This window comes from Macaca thibetana, chromosome 1 (assembly GCF_024542745.1).
Source record: "Macaca thibetana thibetana isolate TM-01 chromosome 1, ASM2454274v1, whole genome shotgun sequence".
Taxonomy (NCBI): domain Eukaryota; kingdom Metazoa; phylum Chordata; class Mammalia; order Primates; family Cercopithecidae; genus Macaca; species Macaca thibetana.
Window position 1 is genome coordinate 49,315,824 of NC_065578.1, and position 22,812 is coordinate 49,338,635.

Below are 22,812 nucleotides of genomic sequence, written 5' to 3' on the forward strand. Positions count from 1 at the left end.
AAATTTCTTTACAAAATAATAAATGAAGATCCTTTTGCTTTTCTTCTTTCCCCATGCCCACAGTCACAGGATGCATCAGGCTTGCACTCTCACAACCACTGCCTTCCATTTGGCATTTGGTCCTGGTTCTGGTCTTGGCACAAACTGAGTGAAAAGCTGATTTTTATTTTAGTGTCTTTGAACGTCTGGGACCCATGTGTGCACTTGGTGACAAGCATTTCTCTTTTTTTCTCTAAGTGTGTTTTACTAATAGTCTCGTTTTCTCATGATGGTGGGTACCATAAGGATTGAAAGGTGTAGTACTTGGGTGAACAGGAGATAGCGTAAAAACAACTGAAATGGTGATCTGTTAGGGTTTTATACTAAGGGACAAAATAGATACATGATCAGGTAGCTAATTGTAAGCCCCAAAATGAGAGATTAAAAAATGCTGAAATACATTAAAAGATTAGGAAATATAATTGGCTTTATTGAAAGTACTCTTCATTTTTACTCTCTTCATTGAAAATCCCCCCCAATTCTTTTTTCCTTGCAGAGACATCTTTTTGTTTTCTCTTCTTTTAGGGGATTTAAAAATTGTGTTTTCACTCTTGAGGTAAAAATAAATAAACTTATATTTTTTGTGATACACTTGAACCTTGCGGCCATATGTTGAGTGCATAAGCCTATGTCACCTTTAAAAAAATAGAATATTTTTAAGTCTCTAATATAGTTTCTGTTTTAATTTTCTGAGAATTGTCTGGCAATTTTTAGTCAGGGGAAAATAATTTCTGTAAGAAGTATCATCTTGGCTTGGGTTGTAAAAAAGACACGTGGTTCTGATGCTGACCTTTCTCGCTCCTTTGTCTTAAAAATATTAATGCCTACTACCTTCATGTGGAGGTGTGCCTTTATGGAAGCACAAGGCTGAATGTGCATTTATTAAGAAGTGAAAATCCAATTGGAAATATTTCTGCAAACAACATCTGACTAAGTCGCAGTTTTAATGATCAGAGTGTCCATATATCTCATAGTAATGTAACAGCGAAATCATTTAATATTTAAATTTTTGAAAGGGTAAAATTAACATAGATGGGGAAGTAGCTGAAAAATTACTTTGAGAATTGTTTATTTACAAGACAATTTAATATCTCATTTTTTAGAAAGCTAACAAACAACTTAACCATTCATTTGTGGTCTCAGTCCCATTCATTTCTACCTGCCATTCATTCAAGTCATTCTCCTGGCCAGATATAGATGGCCTTGCTTCCATTTGATGGTTTGCACAAAACCTTAAAACTTTTTCTTTCCCAATACCCCTTCCTTGGTCCTTTGAAAATTAGGGTGTTGTTATGAGAGGAAGGCCAGATTGTCGTGAGATAATAACAATAGAATATTTAAAAAAGAGAGAGAGAGAAGGAAAATGAACTGCGCATTTGCCTTTTACTTCTAAAATTAGTCTTGAAATTGGGTTTGGGACATGTTAGACTTCAGATATTTTAAACTTAGGATTTCTATTAGGGATAAGCTATTTGAAATTTCATATCTAGAAATTATTGCATGAATGGTGCCTTGTATGTGTGTGTTCAATATCTCTAAAAGGACTTGTGGATGAATTGGGGTGTTTTTCTCAAGTTAGAGTTACTATGAATAACAGTAGGGTTTCCTCAGAGTAAGTCCTTTTCTTTGGTTTGATTTCTTCCCTTTACACTTATTTCCTTATTATAGGTGGGTTCTTTTCCTATGTGTAGGCCAAATGCTATTTCTTCTATGAGGAGATGTGCTGCTTCATTTAGCCCTGAGCATCTTAACACCTTATATTAATTTTTTTTAAAAAAAGAAACAAATTGTATGTACCTCACGTAAGAAATGGTGGTCTTCATAGAGGTCATCATACATAGACAAAAGTACTTTGGGCTTGACAAATTTCTTCATTAGCTCCAATGATCTGTGGCCACCAGGCAGTTAATTTGTATGCCTAGATATTTAATATGTACATTTGTTGGTGAGCTGGCCAGCGGATGCTAAACACATGAGTATGCGCTGGCAAATGCTGCAATGCAGTATTTTTTCCCCAATGTCATTGGGAATTTTGGGGCTAGGAAGGGACATGAACATTTTCATGCTTTTATCTTACTATTGTCCAGTCGATGGGCCATATTGTACAGAATTGGTCAATTCTCCTTTTGAAAGTAAAATCAACCTTTCATTTACCACTATCCATTCCCCCATCCATTTAATGTATATGTGGAAAGAGTGTGTGTGCGAGAAAGAGAGGCAGAGAGACTCTGTGTGTATCAGTATAAGTGTGTTGCGGATTCCTGCACCTGTCTTAGGCTTTCCTTATTTGGTATTACTAAACATGTACACACACTTACTTGCAAGTATATGTGCATCTATAAATGGAAAGAAAACCAAACTGGGTTGCTTCCCATAAGAACTGGTTTCTCTTCATGACTCCAGGAGTTCTCTTATTAGAAAAATATGAAATTTCAAATATTTATTTAAAAAGATATATTCAGACCCTGCAGTCTGTTGGTAACCAAACACCTTTCTTTAGCTGCTACTTAAGAAATTGTAAGTGTGCAAATCCATAACAATGTTTGTGAGCTAAAAGCCATCCCTTCAGTCAAGGGCCTGGGTATGAATTAAAATGTGTGTATGTGTGTGTATATGGATATGTGTATGTGTATGGAGGGGTGGGCAGGATGTTTTTCTTTGAGGGCATTTGAACCTAGTCTTTACCATTGGTAAAAATAAGGAGGAGGTAAGAAGGCAGTGTTAACATCTGTGCTTTGCTTTGTAAGTTGGTGTGCAAGTGTGTGTGTGTTAGGAACATCCTTATATTTTTGAAATCTCCACGTATTTTAGGGGTAGAGGGCTTTTATAGGTCACTGGCTTTCTAAGGGTAAAAAAAAAAAAGAAAAGAAAAGGTGATCTGCGGGTGGGTGGGAGTCACAAGCAGTAATTGTCTTAAAGTAGCTATTTAGCAGTGAAAAGGAAAAAAAGGCTGGAGGACAAGAGACAAGAGGGGAGAAGAGTACCAACATGTGGGTATGCATCTTTCCGGTATAGGAGATAACGAGTGATAAATTTGAACTGGTGCAGTGCAGGGTGCCCGATAATTTCTCAGAACCTTGACTTTGCAGGTCCATTACTTCCTTGCTCGCTTGTTCACACCTTTAATTATATCCAGTTTGGGATGCTAGCTGGGGGCACCAAAGATGAGCCATTTTGTTTGTTGTTTACTTCATTAAGTATTCAGGCAGTGTATTCACAGTAGCTTTGGAGCATCAGTGTTAGGAATCGAGCAGTTTGGAAATGGAATTATTAAAAAAAGAACAAAAAAAATAAGACAGCAATCAGCCAGCTAGCTTGCTTTGGATGTTCACATCCACTCTGCTTAATGGTAATATTTATGCTTTCCCTTGTATATTCATTAAGAAATAACTTACGCAGTGTCAGGGCTCCTAATAGGCTGGTGACTTCCTCTCTCTTTCTCTGTCTCTGTCTTTCTCTCTCTCTAGCTCCAGCTATCTCTTTCTCTCCACCCACCCCTGAGACTGTCTTTGCTCAGACCATTTTAGGACCAACCATTTTTGCTTTAGTAGGGTCTCATATTCAGATCTTTGTTGTATCTAATACCAAAGGTATTTCTCCCCTCAATAAACATACCCCTCTGCAAGGATCAAGAAATGCTGAGAGCCCTAAAGGAATCCTTAAATAAATTTTGGTTGAAAAAGCAGTAAAAGTGTTGAGGAAATAAAGTCAGTGTAATTTTTGTGCTTGCATTTTTTGTTTTTTGTTGTTTTTGGAAAGACTTATTTTTAACCCCAAAAGTAAAATGCAAAACTAGCGTATGTGATTTTTTTAATGAAAAAAATATATATGTCATGGGTGTCTCCTGAAAATAACTTCCCTTGGACTCTTCATTTGAAAAATAACATGCAAACTTTAGCTTAATTTTTGAATCACTCATTTTGAACTATAAAATATAGTTCATAAATATTTTTTCTATAGGAAGTGTAGTTCTTTGTTCAGGATATGGGGAAGCAGAGAAACGACCCAGCGAAGACGGTGAATTCTGAAAAAACACAGCATGGAGTTTTCCTCTGTCTGCACTTCGTGCCATTGAGTCTTCTGCTTCTATGAGTTATCCTTTATTCTTGTCTACTCTCTCATAACAACTAGACCTTGAAGTTGTTTTGCCAACAGTGTTCATAGTAGAGGCTGGCTGTCATTCCTTGTTGGATGAAGATGTATTTGTTGAGGACTTACTGTGTGTATTTCTTTGGAACGTGGAATCCAAGGTCACCGTTTCTTTCTCTTTTGACAATGGTCAAAAGACATAACTAATTAGAGGATAAGTCCCTGTGATTGGAGATAAAGTTGGGGTGTGGGATTTTTAAGGTGGCACATTGCACAATGAGGTTTGTGTCAAATAATGAGAAAAGGTCTGCTGAAACATTCAAGTACATAAATGTCTTTCCTTCTGTATTTATAAGTGTCTAGGTGTGACTCCAAAAGATAGAAATAAGAGATCTTTTGGACATTTTAGTCTATAAGGTTTCATGTGTCCACATCTTCAGCCTCAGGAAGAAATATAGAAGTTTGGACAGTTGAAAGGAACTTGTCTTTCAGTCAGCTGCCCATGAAGCTTGGCTGGAACCGGTTAATTTTACAGAAACACGAATGTCTTGCCTCCTTGCTTCTGACATAAATGGCTTTTTGAATTCCTTTTCCTCTGTTACCTCCCAGGAGCATCTGAACAGATAGTGACCCTTTTGGCATGCCAAAGTGGAAGTTTGCTAGTGGAGCAGAAATCGCGTTTACTTTGTCATACACATCTAAATACTGTGGTATGTGTGTGTGGCGTGTGTTGTAGACAGCTGTGAGCCCCGGTGTGCCGTGGGATGTACCAATAATGGCTTCTCAAGTACTCTGTGTTTTCCTAAGCTGCCAGTCTAAACCCTTTAAAGGTTTGCTTTCTAATTTGTACATGAAAAATAACAGACTGAGTCGAATTTTTTTTTCAAGTGCCCTCTTTGAAGATGCAGCAGTAGTAAATACTGCTCTAATGATAAACTTTAGTTCTAAGTGCTACTTAAAAGTCTGTGGTAGAAAGGCTGAGAAGTTGCCATCTTTACTAATGAAACTTCCATTAGGAAAATGCTCACTTAAAATGGAGTAAACAACCAAGTCCCTGAAATTTGTGATTTTGACCAGATTTGACTCATCTTTTCTTAAGTTACTTTTTGTAATGCAGTCAACCACACATCCAAAATTCTTAGTATTATACATGTCTTCAACATTAATTATCTCTGTTGATGCACTGGGTACAGATAGTACAATTCCCACAAGTCCAGATTCTTACTGTAACACCAAAACAAAAGTGATATTTATGAATAATATTGGGAAAGTTGTCCTCATAGTAACCGTTCCCCAAAGGAAGCTTTACATAAATGTGCACTTATTATTCAGGATATTAAAAGGGAATCCTTAGCTTTTACTTTTTAATTTGGGCTAAAATATGTAAATTGGTTTTATTTTGGAGCTGCTCTGTTTTAGGTGGCTTTGGGGGAGGATAACTTCCTAGCTTGATTATATTTTAACCACCTCTGTAGTGGAAAAGTTTCTAATCTTAAAAGCAACCTGATTATTGTGATTAGGACCCAGAGGGCCTGTGTTCAGATGGGGCTAAAAACATATTATATAGACCTGTACACATGTAGAAAAATCAGATTTGTTTCTACTAGACACCACTATTACCATGCCTTTGTTGGCAAGACTATCTCAGAGACCAGAGAGCCGTGAGTCTGCCTCTGGCCTCTGAGGAATGTCATGGTGTGCTCGTACAGGCAAGCCTCTAAAAAGATTGCTCTTTGTCTTGAGAAACTGGCAAGTGCAAAGGACTTCAGAGTCAGGTGAACTTAAGTTGGAATCCTAACTCTTCCAATTACTAACTGGGCAATCACAGATGAGCTACTTCAACATGAGCCACAATTCCTCATCTTTTTGATTGTGATGATAATATCTAACTCACAGGGTTTCTGCAAGAATCAGATGAGAAACAGTATTAGAAGGCACCAGTCATACATAGGACTTGGAAGTCGAAGGTGTTTTGAGGATGTTAAGTCTCTTTCAGTCTGTCAGTCTTTCTGTCCCTTGGCAAAAGCCCTTCCCCAGAAAGAGGCCCATCTGCCCATGCCAGATGTCCTGGGCAGTGACATTGCATGCTACCCTCACAGTCTCCATACTGTCCCCAGCATGCAAGGAGGGTGGCACACAGTGTTGTTGTTGTTTTTTTCTATATAGACAAGCCCTCAGTTCTTCCTCAGAATTGTATGGCTTTATTACGTTTTCTGCATCCTCCTAGGATTTCGTAAGCTATATCTATGATCTCCTTTGGAATTAGAATTCACTTGGGATTTAGTTGTCAAAAGAAAAAAAGGATGAAGATAAAATTACTTTTACCCAGTGCTGTTTTTTAATTTCATGAAAGAGCCTGTTAGGAAAGTTAGAAGTCAGCCAGAAAGAAAATAAAAATAGGCTGAGCTTAATTGATATGGTCCCATCTTTGCTGTCTATATATTGTAACTTGCAAATTATTTGACTTTTTCCCAGAAACCAGCTTACTTCAGATCTATTTTTTTCCTCTTCACTATATCAGGTTTTTTTCTCCTTTCCCCTTGTTTTCCCAATAGGCTGAACTTTGAAGTTCTGTTTCTCACAGAATGGTGAAGAGGTTGAGGCAAAAAGTGGCTTAAAGAGATTTTTCTAACTTGCCATCAGTTTTCCTTCTGCTTGGCAAGGCAGGATGATGGATGGCTTTGGCAGTGTGAACACCTCTAGAAGTGATCAGATTGACTGAAGAGATGTGCAGGATGCGAGCAGAATGCTGACCCTCAATTCATTACCCTCCCATTTAAAGAAAAAAAGAAAGAAAGAAAAGAGGAAAACCACCACAAAGGCCTTGGCATAGTTGTTGATTATACACTCTTGGGAAGGGATAATGGGTGGTGTCAGGACTGGTGTTAGGTTAAACCTAATTTTGTACCTTTTTCCCAAGGATCTGAAGGGGGAAATAAATAAATAGGCACCATAAATAAATTCACAAATTGTTCTAAATGGGGACCTGTTGCTGTGACCTGTTGCCGTTATAGAGAAATAATACAAAATGTTCCTGAAGGGATTCAAGACTTAAATTGAAAACACAATCTTGAAACACCGATTTATAATTCTACTTCATATGCTGACAGGAAGGATGTAAAGGGAAGTCTATTTTTTTTCCTTCAATTTAATCCTTAAAACTAGGGGAAGGGGTTATAAGTTGATCTGATATCCCAAATGCCATTTTGCAGGTCCTATGTTAGAAAGAAAGAGAGAGAGAGAGAGAGAGAGAGAGGGAGGGAGGGAGGGAGGGAGGGAGGAAGGAAGGAAGGAAGGAAGGAAGGAAGGAAGGAAGGAAGGAAGGAAGGAAAAGAAAGGAAAAGATCCTTTGCTGTGAAACAGGCAGACAATAAAACTTTTCTCTTTCCACATGAATCTATTTTAAGTCTTCACTAAGAATCTTTGGAGGATTTTGCAGGTGTGTGTCTATACATATTGTATATTATGTGCAAGCTCTGGAAGAATTTGGTTGGTTTTTAGACTGTGTTTGTATGGGCAGAAATGTATCTGTAAAAAGCAGGGAGGAACTTGATTTTGGAGAAGGGATGGTATAGAAGACGTTTCTCCATATTTTAGCCTTGGAAAATCTCATGCCTATTAATGAAGGACAAAAAAGGGATGATTTAGTGATTTGAGCAGGCAAATGAGAAGGTTGGATATTCTTAGGACCTTCTTGCTAGGTAGGTGTTTGTTTATTTAAAAGTTAAAAATTCATCCATATTTAGGTCAATACTTGAATCTCAGTTCCTTCTTTTTTTTAGATTTCTGGCTGAAGTTTTTCATGGGAAGAAAAAAGACCTGGAGCTTAGAACTGCTTTAGTAAGAACTCTTAAACAGGTCTCCAGTCATTGGATTTTGGAGGCATGGGCTTGCAGTTGGTATAATCTTAACAGTATTCTTCCTGAACTATCCCATGTCCATTTTGCAGGAACAGAAGAACAAGTTCGCATTCTAGAACTTCAGCTGTTCTCAGCATAGTTCTACTCATAACAGATCTGTGACCATAGAGATCATCTTTCATATTCACTCAGCCTTGTATAATTTTTGCCCTGTGGTATCAGTTTGATCTCTTTAATGTAATTAGGGCAGGTACTCTTTTTTATAGAAAATAAAGCTTAGCCACTTGACTAAGCTTGCATGTTTAGTAATATCAGAAGTCTTCGCTCCACAGTGTTTGGGAATATGTCCAGCTCAGCCAAAGTTTACTTTCCTTGGGGGAAAAATAAGGTAATTTCTTTTCTATATCAAATTTTCCATTGGAGAATCAACAATATATATATAATATATATATATATATATATATATATATAGCATGTCTGTTGCATATTCTAGATGGCTCCCAGAACATCATAGTATTTAAAATATATTAAAAGATAGTAAGCAAGGACAATGACAAGCAGAATGATGCGGACAGTGTCTCAGCAGAGGAGGTACAATGTACAGAAGAGGGAGACATTAGTTCTTTTGGGGGGAAGGAGATAAGCTTCATGGAGGAAATGCCATTTGAATAGAGCCAGGGAAGCTGGATAGATGGAAAAACTAGAAGAAAGGGGAATTCCACATGGAGGGAATCATATGAGTAAAGGCATAGAGATGGAAACTTACAAGGCCTACTTAAGAAACTGTAAGTAATCTGGTGTGAATGCATCATACATTGTGTAAAGATAAAGCTAGGAGGAGACAGGCAAAAGCTATGATTTAGGAAGGTTCAGGTGTTTTGACTTGGTTTTTACTTTGAAGTGGTAGCTATGGAATGTCTTAGGTCAGAGGACTTTCCTTTCTTTATTCTTTTTCAGGGTCAACACCTGTCTTTATTAAGTCATTATTTCTCAGAAGTTGAAGTCACCCTAAAGATACTTCTAAATTAGGTATTGGTTAGGGGAATTGGCATTAGAGCACTCTTCTGGTCATAATGTGATGTTATGATGATGATGCTCATTTGGTGAAGTCACATTAAGGACTGCTTTTAGGGTTACAGTGGCAGAAAGCAGTAGGAGGAAAAATACCGACTTTACTTCAGATTGTAAAGAAATGTGCCATTAGAGGAGTACACTGCATTCTCTCACCAAGAGGTACCCAGTGCTCATTTTGTGGAATAATGTGTGGCCAGAGAGAAGATGGTGGTGAGTGGGGAATACGCTTATTTTCTGTAGTATAAAAATATGCCCACTTCAAACTTGCAAGTACATGTACCAAGGCATGCTTGTCTTGACTGGTCATCTGTTAGCCCTAGAAGGCAGAGATCATGTCAAATCCTCTCTTATTTCAATTTCTGGTACATAGTAAGTACTCAAAAAAATGTTTTTTGAATTGGGTTGTCATAATATGGTTTTTGTTGGGGGTTTTGTTTTTATTTTTGATTTTTAAAGAGTCTGAACTACAGAGTTAGACTTGTGGATCTTGAATCTGTCATCAACTTCTGGGAGCCTATTTAGCCCAACTAACCTAACCTTTCTGACTTTCAAGTCTCTTAATATGTAAAACAAAATGAGTACAACTTCATGGCTTAATGGGAGAATCCATTGAATTGTATCCTTGATACGCTCTATTGGACAGGATAACAATATTAGTAAGTTACTAGGTTCTAGTTTTACCTATGGATAGTTTATTGGGTGTTGATCAGCGTTAAAAATTAAAACAATGGAATGACAGAATTGAATGAAATAGAAAAGAAAGTATCAGTGGGTGGTACTTATTAAGGGTAAGTATTATTTCGTGAATCTTTGTTTCAGTTACCTCTGTTCTGAGTTGTGATATGAAGCTGTGGTGTTCAATATGGTGTTCAATATGTTCCTTACTTTTTTGTTTTACTTTGTTGGGTCATGGTCAGAAAAGTTTGAGAAATACTGGTCTAGATAATAGTGAGCTCTCTATTATCCAAAGGAAAAATAACAGTCAACTTTTTTAGAACTATGCAATGCAAGATCTCTAGTATCTTCTGAATTATTAAACAAAGGATGACTTCTAGTTGTTTTAGATTTAATATGAAGCATTGTATCCTATATCTTTGATAACTACTGATGTCTGCATGGTATATGTTGGGGCTCTCTATTAACCAAAGTATTTATTAACTAGAAAACCTTATTCCTTGGTTGTGCTACGTAGCTGAACCAGTAACATAATAATAAAAGTGACAATAATCAGTAGTGAAGGTGACCTAGAGGTGGGACTAGAAATAGTAAGATTAGCTTTCATTTCTTGAGCTCTTGATATGAGTCAGGCACTGTGTCTTACAAACACCATACCTTTTAATCCTTAGAACAAACTAAAAAGGTAAATGTTAATTTCTGTGTTTTATGGACAAGCTAACTGAGGTTTTGAGGGGTAAATTAAGGTTACACAGCCAGTAATTGGCTGGGCGAGGATTTGATTTGAACCCAAATTTGTCTGATTCCAGAACAAAATTTCAAAAATTTATTCAGTTCCATGAAAATGTATTAAAGTGCCTACTATGTGTTAGCTCTGTACTCCTCTACAAAGATAAGTCAGTCTCTGTCCTTGAGGGTTTACTAGCTGCCCTTATTTACCTCTCACTATGTGAGAAGGTGAATAAGGATTTATTTTATCACAACAGGAGATAGGAAAGGCACATAGAGTACTGTATATTTTACTTCAGAAGTGTTAAGAAAAGTGCCTGGCACATAGTAGGCATTCACTAAAGATTTATTCTGTGGAATTGAAGTTGGATTAATTCTCCTCTAGGGATTAGGGAACCTTTGTACTGAAGAAACACTGTACATTTTTATATGTTTAGCTGTATATGCCTAGTGGCACGGGTATTCTTACCTGCAATGTGGGCAGAGCCATCTGTCCCAAATCCATTCAGTGCCTTTTGGAGCTCCTAAAACTGGCAGCACAGAAAAGTCAACAAGAGCTCAAGAACTCAAATTGTAAACTTCCAGTTTCATTCAGCCAGAGAGAACATTTTCCATCCTAGTGTGAAAAGAAAATCCCATGGCAGAGACATTTGGGGAATGATAAATGGAAGGTGGGCTTCCTTAGAATGGAAAATTGTTATTATCATTGTTACTGTTGTCTTTACAATGCCATTTACTAGCCTTATAACTTCAAGCAAGTAATATTAGTTCTCTAAGCCTCAGTTTCCACATTTTTAAAGGATTAATACCTCTCAGGATTATTAGGATTAAATAGACCCATTTGATAAAAACTTAGTAAGACTTACTATTTGGTAGTCTGTAAATATTTAGTAGTAAAGGAGACATGGCCCCCTGCCCTCGAAGAGCTGAATATCTGGTGAATGTGCTGTGAGAAGTGGGATTCAGACTCCCACCATCTGCACAGCTCACTACTGATAGGATGCAGCACTGTACAGTCCTCCTTGGGGTATGTGTGTATTGTCATATACATGTCTCAATTGCATCATCAGAATTTCAAGTTTATTGAGAGTGAGTGAGCTCTGATATTTATCTGTTTATCTCCACCTACCCCTAAGTTTCATCCTTGCCTGTTGACACAATGTTACCTTATACAGTAGTTGCTAGATGAATCCAGCCCAATTCAGCAAATATTTATCAGGTGGCTCAGGGTACAGTGCTGGGAAAGGGAGGGTAACATTTGCTGAACAGAGTTGAATTTAAAACAACTTTAGAGCGTAAAAGGGAAACAGTGTCATGAAGCAGTGATATACTACACTAGTGCTAAAAATACCTGTGATCTACTCAGGAAGAAAATAGGGCCCTAAAGAAAATTCAGCAGTAGGCCTAAAAAATGATGTATTTTTTCACTCTCCCAGTGCTGTTTTGTTTGTATTTCATGAAGAAACAGTGTTTTTGCTATAAGCACACAATTAAGATGAGATCTCAGATGTGGCTACTTAATTCTTCTGTGGCTCAGCACCAAGTCCAGGTAGCTTCACAAAACCCAGGAGCCCCTCTGTGGCCAGACTCCTTCTTTCCTTTCCAGCCTCCCATCTTGGGTCTCTTTGCCTTCTGTTCGTGCTCCACTGTAGAACTGCACCACGGTGTTCCCTACCAGTGCTCACACAGATCCCTTGGTCTCCAACATCTTTCTGCTTTCTTCACCTGGCTTCATGAGACATATAGGAGGCCTGTGTCACCCAGAAAGGCTTGCCTTAACTTACTCTGAATTGTAACTGTCTCCGTTAACACTGCCAGCATCACTTCATCATTGATCTTCCACACTCCGTAATCAAATGTTTATTTTTCTAGGTTTCACCACTGCCTCAACAATCAGCACTGAGTTTATCTTTATGCTTGGCACCAAGTAGGTGCTCAGTAATTAATTGTTAACTGATGTAGTCAGATATTAATTAGGTTTTTCATAATGTATTCCCATCAGGTGCCTCCTAGCTTATGAGTGGGATATTGGACTCAAATCCCCCTTGTTATGACAGCTGGTTTTGACACAGCTATTGCTCACCAACCCCAGTTCTATAACTTTGAGCTGAAGGTCTTGAGTATATGTATTTACATGAAACTTTCCCTGATCACCATGACTCACCTGTAATTCCTCAGTAATTCTTCTTTCCTCTGGACTCCTTTATGTCACTTGCTGTCTGTACCACGCAGTTAACAATGACACATCACAATAATAGTGACCCTTTATGTAATGTGTGTGTCAGGCTTTGCAGAAAGAACTTTGCTTAGATTATCTCATTAAATCTCACAACGACTTTAAGAAGCAGATATTTTTATTCCCATTTTGAAGAGGACAACGTAGTGTAAGTAACTTTTTCAAGGTTACGTGGCTAGGAAAATATCAGACTGGGAATTTAAAACCTGGTTTGTTTCATTCCGAAGCCCATGGTCTGTCTCCTATTTTGTATTACTCATCCCTTAAAAGGTAGGAGTTAATGAGAAACATTTAGCCTAGTGATTATTAATAGGGATTTTTTGAGATAGGGTCTCACTCTGTCACCCAGACTGGAGTGCAGTGGTACAATCACAGCTCACTGGAGCCTCAACCTCCCAAGGTAATAGGGACTTTTGATCAAGACTGCCTGGATTCAAATCCTGGCTTTATCAGTTGTGACCTTGGGCAAATCACTTCCATTCCCTATGCCTCAACTTTTTCGTCTGTAAACTAGGGTTGTTGTGAGGATGTGATGGACCAATGAATATTAAGGATTTAAAACAGTTACTTGGCATATAAAGTGATAATGATCATCATCATTATTGTTATCATACAATATTAATTTGTGTCCTATTCTTCAAATATTTGTTGAGTGCCTGCCAGACACTGTTCTAGGTAATGGTGATTACAGTGACTAAGACAAGTCCTTGCCTTTATGGAGCTTTCATTTTAGAGGGAGAAGACAGAGAATAGAGTAAGTAAGTAATAAGTAGATCATGGCATAGTAATTAATGTGTGCCTGTAATCCCAGCTACACAGGAGGCTAAGGTGGGAGGATCACTTGAGCCCAGGAGTTTGAAGCTGCAGTAAGCTGTGAACATAGCACTGCACTCCAGCCTAAAAGTAGATATTATATATTATGTGGTGTTTTTTTTTTGTTTTTTGTTTTTTGTTTTTGAGACAGAGTCTCACTCTGTTGTCCAGGCTGGAGTGCACTGGCGCCATCTCGGCTCACTGCAAGCTCTGCCTCCCGGGTTCACGCCATTCTCCTGCCTCAGCCTCCCAAGTAGCTAGGACTACAGGCACCCGCCACCACACCTGGCTAATTTTTTGTAATTTTAGTAGAGATGGGGTTTCACCGTATGTGGTGTTTTATAATTTCACATAGTGAAATGCTGTTTGAAAAATAAGAGATGCTAGACACTGTGAGTCTCTGTTTGTGGGCACACAGTGAGGCCACAATAGTTCAGTCAGTGCCTTGCTTCTGCTTGATGAGCTGGAACAGTCAATGCCCTACTCTGAAAGGCTGAGCTTCATATGTCCAACTAATACTCTTGGAGACAGGCTTGCCTGACCTGCATTTGGTGTAAGGTGGTCATCCGTGGAATGATTGGACAATTGGACTGAGATGTCTGAGCCTCAGGAAAACTTAACATAGAGAACTCATAAAGAGGCCAGGGGTCCCAGCCTTTGAAGAGAGGTCCTATTCTATTTCCCTATATTAGACTGTGAAATAGGATAAACATTCCAGGAGGGTCAGGAGGAGGATTTGGCCAATCATTCAGTTAAGGACAGGGTCAGCCAGAATGTCTTCTCAAGTAAGGCTATTAAGATCTCCTGATAGCTCCTTGCAGGAGCCTGAACCTAGAAGGTGGTATAGTCATTGGCATTATGATAGGATTCTACCTTTCCATGAGTATTCTGCTGATTAAGAGCATCTTAGGGGTCTGCAAAATGGGGTGTTTTTTCCTTCACTTACTTGTAGTGGGGTCTTGGTAAAGTCATTAACTTGTCTGAGCCTCAGTTTCCTTATCTGTAAAAATGGACTAATAATACCTTCCTCCAAAGTTTGTTTAGAAGATGAACTAATTAACATGTATAAAGAACATGATTCAGTGCCTGGCATATAGTAGGCATCTAATAAAGGAGGATTTTTAAAATAAGTTCAGTCCCTCTAGGGTGTGCATTTTAGGTATTGGTAATTTATTTCAGGGCTCATAGGGAGAGAAGATTTAGACTGAAAAGTGAGAGCTACTTCCCATTCTATAACTTTCAAAAAAGTGAGCAGATAATCTCAAAACTAAAGATATGTCATCTCAGAAAGAACTGTGAAGAAGATTAGATTTGCTGTAAATCAGTATGATTGAGACTAGTCTCTGTCAAACAACTGTGTTGGCCCCATCCTCTTGGTGTCACAGGCTCTTAGAGGCCTGGGGCTCTGTGAAGAAACGCACTTGGTTAAAAGGGCTCTGGAGTCTTAAATCCTGAGTCCAATTCTTTCTAGTAATAAGTTAGAATATTTACTTTTTAATGGGGGATGAAGGGGGTGGGTGATTTGATTATTTTCATAGGTCAAAAATTTCAAGGAAGGACTCCTATGCTAACTGGAATTATACATAAACCTAACTGATGGTCTGGTGAGAGCAACTGGAAAGCACTAGTTTTAGAATGTAGACATAAACCTTTATGTATTGTATCTCCTCACTCCATTGTATATACTATTATATAAAAATTAAAGATTAAAATTAAACTTTTAAATTTCACTGATTAAAATTAATTTATCTGATTAAAATTAAGATTGAAGATAAAGAGAGAAAAAAGCACAGTTTATTCTCATCCCAAAGCTCCTTTGTTTTCATTAGCAATGTGTAGACTTGAAATTACTTTAAAAGCAAAACAAAACTCCCCCATCAAACACATTTAAGAATAAAAGAATGATTTTCCAAATATTTGTCAGTGCACTTTTTGTACAGGGCACTGGATGAAACTCTAAATATTTTTTTCCTCTTGTGGTTAGTAGCATGTGAGTATTGTGATTCACCCAGAATTAATTTGACCCCCGTTGTCACTAGTTCACATTTGTTTTAATATTGATGGCTGCACTCATCTAAAATAAACAGAGCAGGAAGAGTAAGAGAACGCTTTTAAAAAAGCATTTTAAAATAAAGAATTACCAGTTCCTCTTATGATTATCTCAGTATGCTGAGAAAGAAGCCTGCTGGGTTGGAGATAAGGATGTCTCCTCCTATGTCCCCGTGTGCTCTGCCTCTAAAGTCTCCTAGCACCCTGCACCTACCTGCCTTTGAAACCTGATCCATTCAGCAGGCATTGGTTGAATTCCCCATGTACTGCATGCTGGGAGTAAGAAGTCAACCAAAATTCAGGCCCTGTTTTCAAGGCATTCCCTGTCAGTGGGGAGACAGGCAGGTAAAAAGTGACTCAATATAGGGTGGTGAGTACCAGGACAGAGGAGAGAGAGGAGTTGTCTGAGACTATGTAGGTCAGGGAGGTGGACTCCAGGGAGTCTTGCAAAATGGCAGGGTAATTTAGATGGTGATGGTGAAAGCATTTCAACGGCCACATATGCAAAGACATGGAAGGGACATACTGCCAAAGGCATTCAGATTCTGGTACTTGCCTCACTGCATCTGGAACTTTGTTTTCAAATGTCTACTAACTTTCCAAGACTGAATTCCTAGAGGGCAGTGATGAAGTGCCTTGGAACTCAGTTATCCAACAACAATAATAGATTTAATCTTTGCCACATTCCTGTGAACCACATTTCTGTGACGCCTATAACATTATCCTATTGATATGCCCCAAGTTACACTTGGAAAACTGAGACACAGAATAGTTAAGTAACTTGTCCAAGGTCACACAGCTAAACAGGAATTTAAACCTGGGCAGTCAAGCTCTAGTGACTGTTCTTAACTATTATGCTATGCAATTGATATTTAATAAATGTTTGAATTGATGTTAATTGAATGGATGTAGAAGTGATTACGTGATAATTTATCTATTCACTTATTTAAAAGAAATAACATGCCAGGCATGCCCAGGTCTAATAGTTGTTGCAAGAAAATGTTGAGTCCCTGATGACTTTGGCTTTGTAACTTACAGAAACTCTTACAGGTAGAAATGTTCTGCAGGACTGTGAATCTCAAGATGGTATGCAGACTTTAGCCAAATTCAGACTCAGCATGAAAATGAAATATGAGTTTAGGCCTGAAACAGAGGAGATCTAATTTCCTTTGTGGAGATGAAGAAGCAAAGGCTGTAAAGATGGCCTTACTTGGAAAATGGAAGGCCCTAGGTTTTGAAAATAGGCTCTTGGGATAGTTTGAAGGAAGTTGAGGAAAACAATAATGATAAGGGCAATATAGCTTTAAAAGAATGAATTCCCTCCTACTTTTGCATTGATTCTGAAGAGGAGAGGTAAGAGAGGTTTATGGTGAGAGCGAAGTGGTGATGAACAGGCAAGGAAAGCTAATTTGGCTATAGAAAGCAGGTGAGGACCTAGAGAGTCATCCATTTATTCATTTATTCTACCAGCAAAATCAGGAGCTCTGCACCGGTCCCTGGGATTACAGATGAATCAAACACAGTTCCAGTCCTCAAGTTGCTCACAGTCCAGTGATAGAGAAAGACAGGGGGCTGGAGAGTTTCAATGCTGTGTGGCACATGTCCGTAATGGAAATGTGTATGAGGGACAGAGGTAAGAGCCATGACGGGGGATGGGCAAGGGTCATGTTAGGTCTGAAGGCAGAGAGAGGAGGGCTTTCCAGGCCAAGGGAGTGTTTATGTGCAGAGGGTGGCACAGGAGAGAACACAGTGTGTTCTGGTTTGTCATTGCTGGCTGCAGAAGGCTACAGAAGGCTGTGGCCTGGAATGTGCATTCCAGGGCTTATGGAACTTGTAGTGGGTAAAGAAGGAAGATGGGAGTCACTGACCAGAAGATGTCAGTTCAGATCCAGGCCCTGCACCATGTGAATAGAGGCTAGTTAGCTTTACCTTCCATTTGCTCCTTAACCCTTAGTTTGCTCACCTGTAAACTGCAAGTGATGGCAAGGGAAGACTCCACCCATCTCTCAGATTCTTCGTGAAAATTAAGTGGGGTGGTGAATGTGAATGTACTTACAAAATCCTCTGAGTCCAGCATGTAATTTAATTATTATAAAATTAATTATTATAAAAAATTATTATTTTGTAAGTGAGGGTTTTGTAAGGGCTTTGTAAGAGTCTCATTTCTTCAGGGGTAATAACACTTGCTCTGTTATCTCTACACTTCCCATCACACCTTTCTGACTGTGCCCTGGAAAAATGCTCTTGAGGTACATTCTGTCAGTTTAGCTGCTTCTTGAGGTATACAGGAAGAAAGGAGCAGTCCAAGTAGAGGATGGACCAAAAACAACCCTGCTCTTCCACCCTGAGTTTCCTTGCGGAAAACCGGAAAAGCCCTCAGCTGTCAGTATGCAGAGTGCACCGTGGCAGTGATCTGAAATTTCCTATGAAAACATGATGGTTTTCCTTGTAGGAAATCAGAAACCCTAATGACTGCTTATTTACATTTGAAGTACCTAACTTGAGCCATTCACAATGGACGGCTTTTTGAAAGAGCAAAATATACCAGAAATTGTGTCTGTATCAAAAATGGTACTTTCATTATTTCTTTTTTAGAATCCACGTAGCCCCTTCCCCTTTGCTATGTATTTTCTGGTTTGGCATTATTGTGAGAGCTTATTAGTGAATGTTTGTGGAACATTGTGAAGATGAAAGGAATAGCTATTGGCATAGGTGATGAGTAGTAATGTTTTTAAGTATACTTTTCTATTTCAGAAATTAAATTCCAAGGATAAATCTTACCCAGCTCTTAGATTAATCAACTTTGCCACCTGCAGCACATTTTAATGGGCACATATTTCAGAATGTTACCTTTTGGACAAGGAAAGGGAACATGTACTGAGTGCTTACTGTGTACTGAGCTCTGAACCAGGTCTCTTCAGATTTGTTGTTTTTAATCCTCACAGCAATCCTGCAAGGCAGATAGAATTGTTCGCATTTTTCAAATGAGTACATTTAAATTGCACTGCAGAGAGTCTCAACTGGCTAAACCAAGGTCAAGGCTGGTGGTGGATTTCCAACCCAAGTCAGATCACCTCCAGATCTCATGCTTTTTCCATTATACCATGTAGAATTTTGAATAATGATCTTTCCTGTAACACCCATTTGTTGGATAGTATTTACTGACGAATAAATAGCAGATACACAGGCTAGTTGATTTTAATAGGATTAGATAATTTACATTCTCTAATACTGGGTTGCATTTCATAGTGATAGGAAAAGTCCTCAGACTTAGAATTGAAGAGAGGGCACGAATTTGGTTTTAGCCTTGGGTTCAAGTTGCAATCCTGGTTAAGTGACAGTGGACACTGCCTGAAGCCTCGTTTCTCCATCATGTGTAGAGTGACAGCACTTCTACATCTGTAAATGAGAGGAATGACAACACCCACTTCTCAAAGTTGTGTGAGAATTAAGTGAAGTGATGTATGTAAAGACACCTCTCACCATTTCTTCTTAGTGTTGGAAGGAGTTAATGATAATTACTTACCTAAATATTTTCCTGTGTAACCCAAAGCACTTTTTAATCAGCATTATAACAGGATTTCCCTTTACTGAGTGTTTGTCATATTCCAGGCACTTTGTATGTATTTTTCCGTTACTACATTTATGACATTAGACAGTAATTTCTTATTTACTTATTTATTTACTTCCTTGCAGGCAGGAATTCTTTCTCCTTCGTATCCCTGACGTTCAGCATAATGGTTTCTGGCCCATCGAAGGAACTCATTAATGTTAGGGAATTTAGCTTGGCTTTTGTTCCTTCTTTTGAGAGCCAACTTCAGTTTGGGGGAGGGTCTGTTCCAATGAAGTACTATATTAACATCTTTAAATTGTGGCTCATAACTTGCCTTCAAATATATACCTGTAACTAAAGAAATTTTAGATTGCTCTAATTGACAATGGATGATTCTGAATATGTGTTAACATTTTACTTTTTAAAAAGGTAAATTTCTGGGATAAAAATAATATATTAAGAGTTGCAAAAGTTTACCAAACAAATTTTCTTTGTATCTGTGATTCAAAGGACAAGCTTACCCTACTCAAAGAAGTAATATTTTAGTTTCAAAATACAGGTATTATATCCATTTGATAATTATACATGATAATATACTTGTATCATATACTAAATATTCTTTGGGACATAGTAAATTAATTCTAAAAGAGCCTTATCTGAGAATTGTAGATTATGCAGCTTGAATTATAATACAAATGTGATTTTTGAAATTTTATTATGTCTTTTTTATAATTTAAAAGTTTTATTTTTGATTTTTAAAAATGCCAACTTGACTTTTGCCCATTAGTGAGTGTGACCTTTCAAAAGCGTATTTTGAAAAGGCAAAAGATTGTGAAGACAGAAATACTAACTTATTTATTCTCTTATAATCTAAAATTATGTTTTTATGTGGCAAATCATAAAAATACATACAGTAGGAGTTTTTTTAAAAATAGAACAATGGGCCGGGCACGGTGGCTCACACCTGTGATTCTAGCACTTTGGGAGGCCGAGGCTGGGGGATCACAAGGTCAAGAGACTGAGACCATCCTAGCTAACATGGTGAAACCCTGTCTCTATGGCAAATACAAAAAAAAGAGCTGGGCGTGGTGGCACGCGCCTACAGTCCCAGCTGCTTGGGAGGCTGACGCAGGAGAATCATTTGAACCCGGGAGGCAGTGGTTTCAGTGAGCAGAGATCACGCCACTGCACTCCAGCCTGGGGACAGAGCGAGACTCTGTCTCAAAACAAACAAACAAAAAAATAACAAACCTGCACATTATGCACATATACCCTAGAACTTAAAGTATAATAATAATAATTAAAAATTTTTTTAAAAAAAGTAGAACAATGAAGAAAGTGAAGTTAAGGGAAACTAAGAGGATTTTAAAAAGATAAATTCAGAGGTAAAATTCATGTTTGAAAAAAAACCAGAAGTTTGCAGTGAGGTCCTATGCTCTTTACACACAGAAACCTATAGATTTGGCACCCATTTTCCCAATATTGAAAACAAAAGCAAACCCATCACACAGAGAACAGAGAATATTAGTGGTTCAATGTCATAAAAAGTGCTTGCCTCAGAGCAGACATAAGTATTCTGATACTTGTGATTTCTGGATTTTGTTTGTTTTTTCCATTTCTACTTTGCTTGCTTCTTGTTCATGATATTTTTAATCGATATGTATTAGAAGAATGTTCAAATGCAAGAAAGAGAGAGAAGCTTAAAAAGCATGGTATGGAATGCCGCTTGACAGTGTCATACATTCACAAGATGTCCTTGAAGATGGAGCACAGAACAGAGATCAGGGAAATTTTGGCAGCTGCAGTTGGGAAAATAAATGGCTGTTGTGTGATTGGGCAGATCCTGAAAGCAGACTCCTGCTCAAACCATGTAATTAAGAAAAGTGGGAGCTTTTGTCCAAGTGCAAAATGTTCATAATATCAGAGTTTGTCAGCAGGAGCTTTTAGAACGGATCAGTACTTTTCACTCCCTGATCCAGGGAATGGTTTTCTTATAAATCATCTTCTCTCCTTGCTGTCCTCATGAAGGTTGCTGCCAGGCGATAGGCAGACTTAAGATTGTAACCTTGCTAATTCACAGTGATTTAGGTGAAGGGGAGACTGAACCAGAGACGGTTTCTAGAAATGTGATTTTTATTCATTTGGGCTCCCATGTGTACTCTAATGTAGAAACAAACAGAGTGTGCCCAAGGAAAGATCCTACAGGATAGCTCTCGGGAGGAGATGGAATCATTTTTAATACTGTGGCTCCAAACTGATTTGAAGCACTTGATATTTTCTTTCTTTTTTAAAAAACTACTTCCTTTCAGATTATAAAACTACTGTATTCTCATTGTAAAAACAAAACAGTTGACAAAGATGGAGAAAAGTGTGACAATCACCTGTAATTCCGCCACTTACTGTTAGTGTTTTTTATTTTTCCCTCCTACTCTGTACTTGTTTATATAATTGAGATAATCAATCTTTTATTTCACTTCTTTTTCTACATTGATCATATACATTTTCTCACATTGTAAAAACCCATTATAAACATAACTGTAACAATTGCAGAATACTATATCAAAAAACCGCACAGTGAGTTATTTAGCCATCCCCCTTGTTAGACCCTTGGGCTGTTCCCATTTTTCTCACTCCTCTTAATATACCTCATTGTGTATACTTTCGGTCTGCAGAATTTGGGATTCTTTTCTGAGTTTCAAAATGGACCAGCAGGTCCAAGAATATGAACATAAGAAGAGATGTGCCAATTTCTCCTTCCACCCCTACTTATGAGAAAGACTATTTCACTGCATCTTAGAACTTGACAGTTGCAAACCTTAAATTTCTAGTTTCCATGTAAACATGTTGCCCACAAATAATTCGAAGGCATACTTTTCCTCACCCAGGCCTGAATTCTCACCATCATTGATTTGGTGGAGTCCAGTTTTACTCCTGCCCCGGCTACCTTCTAAGGGAATGTCTGGGGGCAATGGTATCCAACTGGCCCTCAGAGGAAGTTTGAGGGATAAAGTTCTCCTGTCAAGTCAAAAAGTTCTTTTTTTCTAACGTATATCTAAGAAAAAAAAGAAAGAAAGAAAAGAAAGAAAGAAAGAAAAGAAAGAAAGGAAAGAAAGAAAGAAAGAAAGAAAGAAAGAAAGAAAGAAAGAAAGAAAGAAAGAAAGAAAGAAAGAAAGAAAGAAAGAAAGAAAGAAGGAAGGAAGGAAAGAAGGAAGGAAAGAAGGAAAGAAGGAGAAAGAAAGGAAGGAAGGAAGGCAGGCAGGCAGGCAAGCAGTGAAGGGAGTAATTCACAATAAACTTTCAAGTGTGATAAAGTAATTTTCAGATTTAAAACTCCTCTATCAGAATGACATTCAGGATATTTTCATGAATGAACATGTAGCTATATGTGGCTGTATGAATTGTCCTTGAGTATAATTTATCATGGCCTGTTATGTATTTAGATATGCATTGAGGTGCTAAGAACCCTTTTATTTCACTTTTTATCTTTATCTTCAGAATGACTTAATCTTTTGAATTGCACAATTAGAAGAGCCGTTGACATTATACAATTTCTCTTAAAAAGAACAAGACTTCTACACAGATTTTTCTAGAGACAAACTCCCTGTACTCCCTTTTACTCCTCCCCTCTTCCTCACCCTGGCTAAGTTAAGAAAACAAGTGTTAATTTTCAAAATAAAATATATTTCTATGTAGAT

General features: G+C 38.0%; 1 protein-coding gene across 7 annotated transcripts in view; it reads left to right on the forward strand.

Annotated features, from left to right (window-relative positions):
* ELAVL4 (ELAV like RNA binding protein 4) overlaps positions 1-22,812 on the forward strand; it is a 154,417-nt gene that overhangs the window by 64,104 nt on the left and 67,501 nt on the right. The window contains exon 1 of one of the 7 annotated variants that reach the window (XM_050802328.1): positions 8,235-8,376. The exons of the other annotated variants lie outside the window; for them this stretch is intronic. Coding sequence (XP_050658285.1) covers positions 8,287-8,376 — 90 coding nt within the window. The 5' untranslated portion in view covers positions 8,235-8,286. Of the gene's footprint in view, positions 1-8,234; positions 8,377-22,812 lie in introns of those variants that run through there. 7 annotated transcript variants of the gene reach the window in all.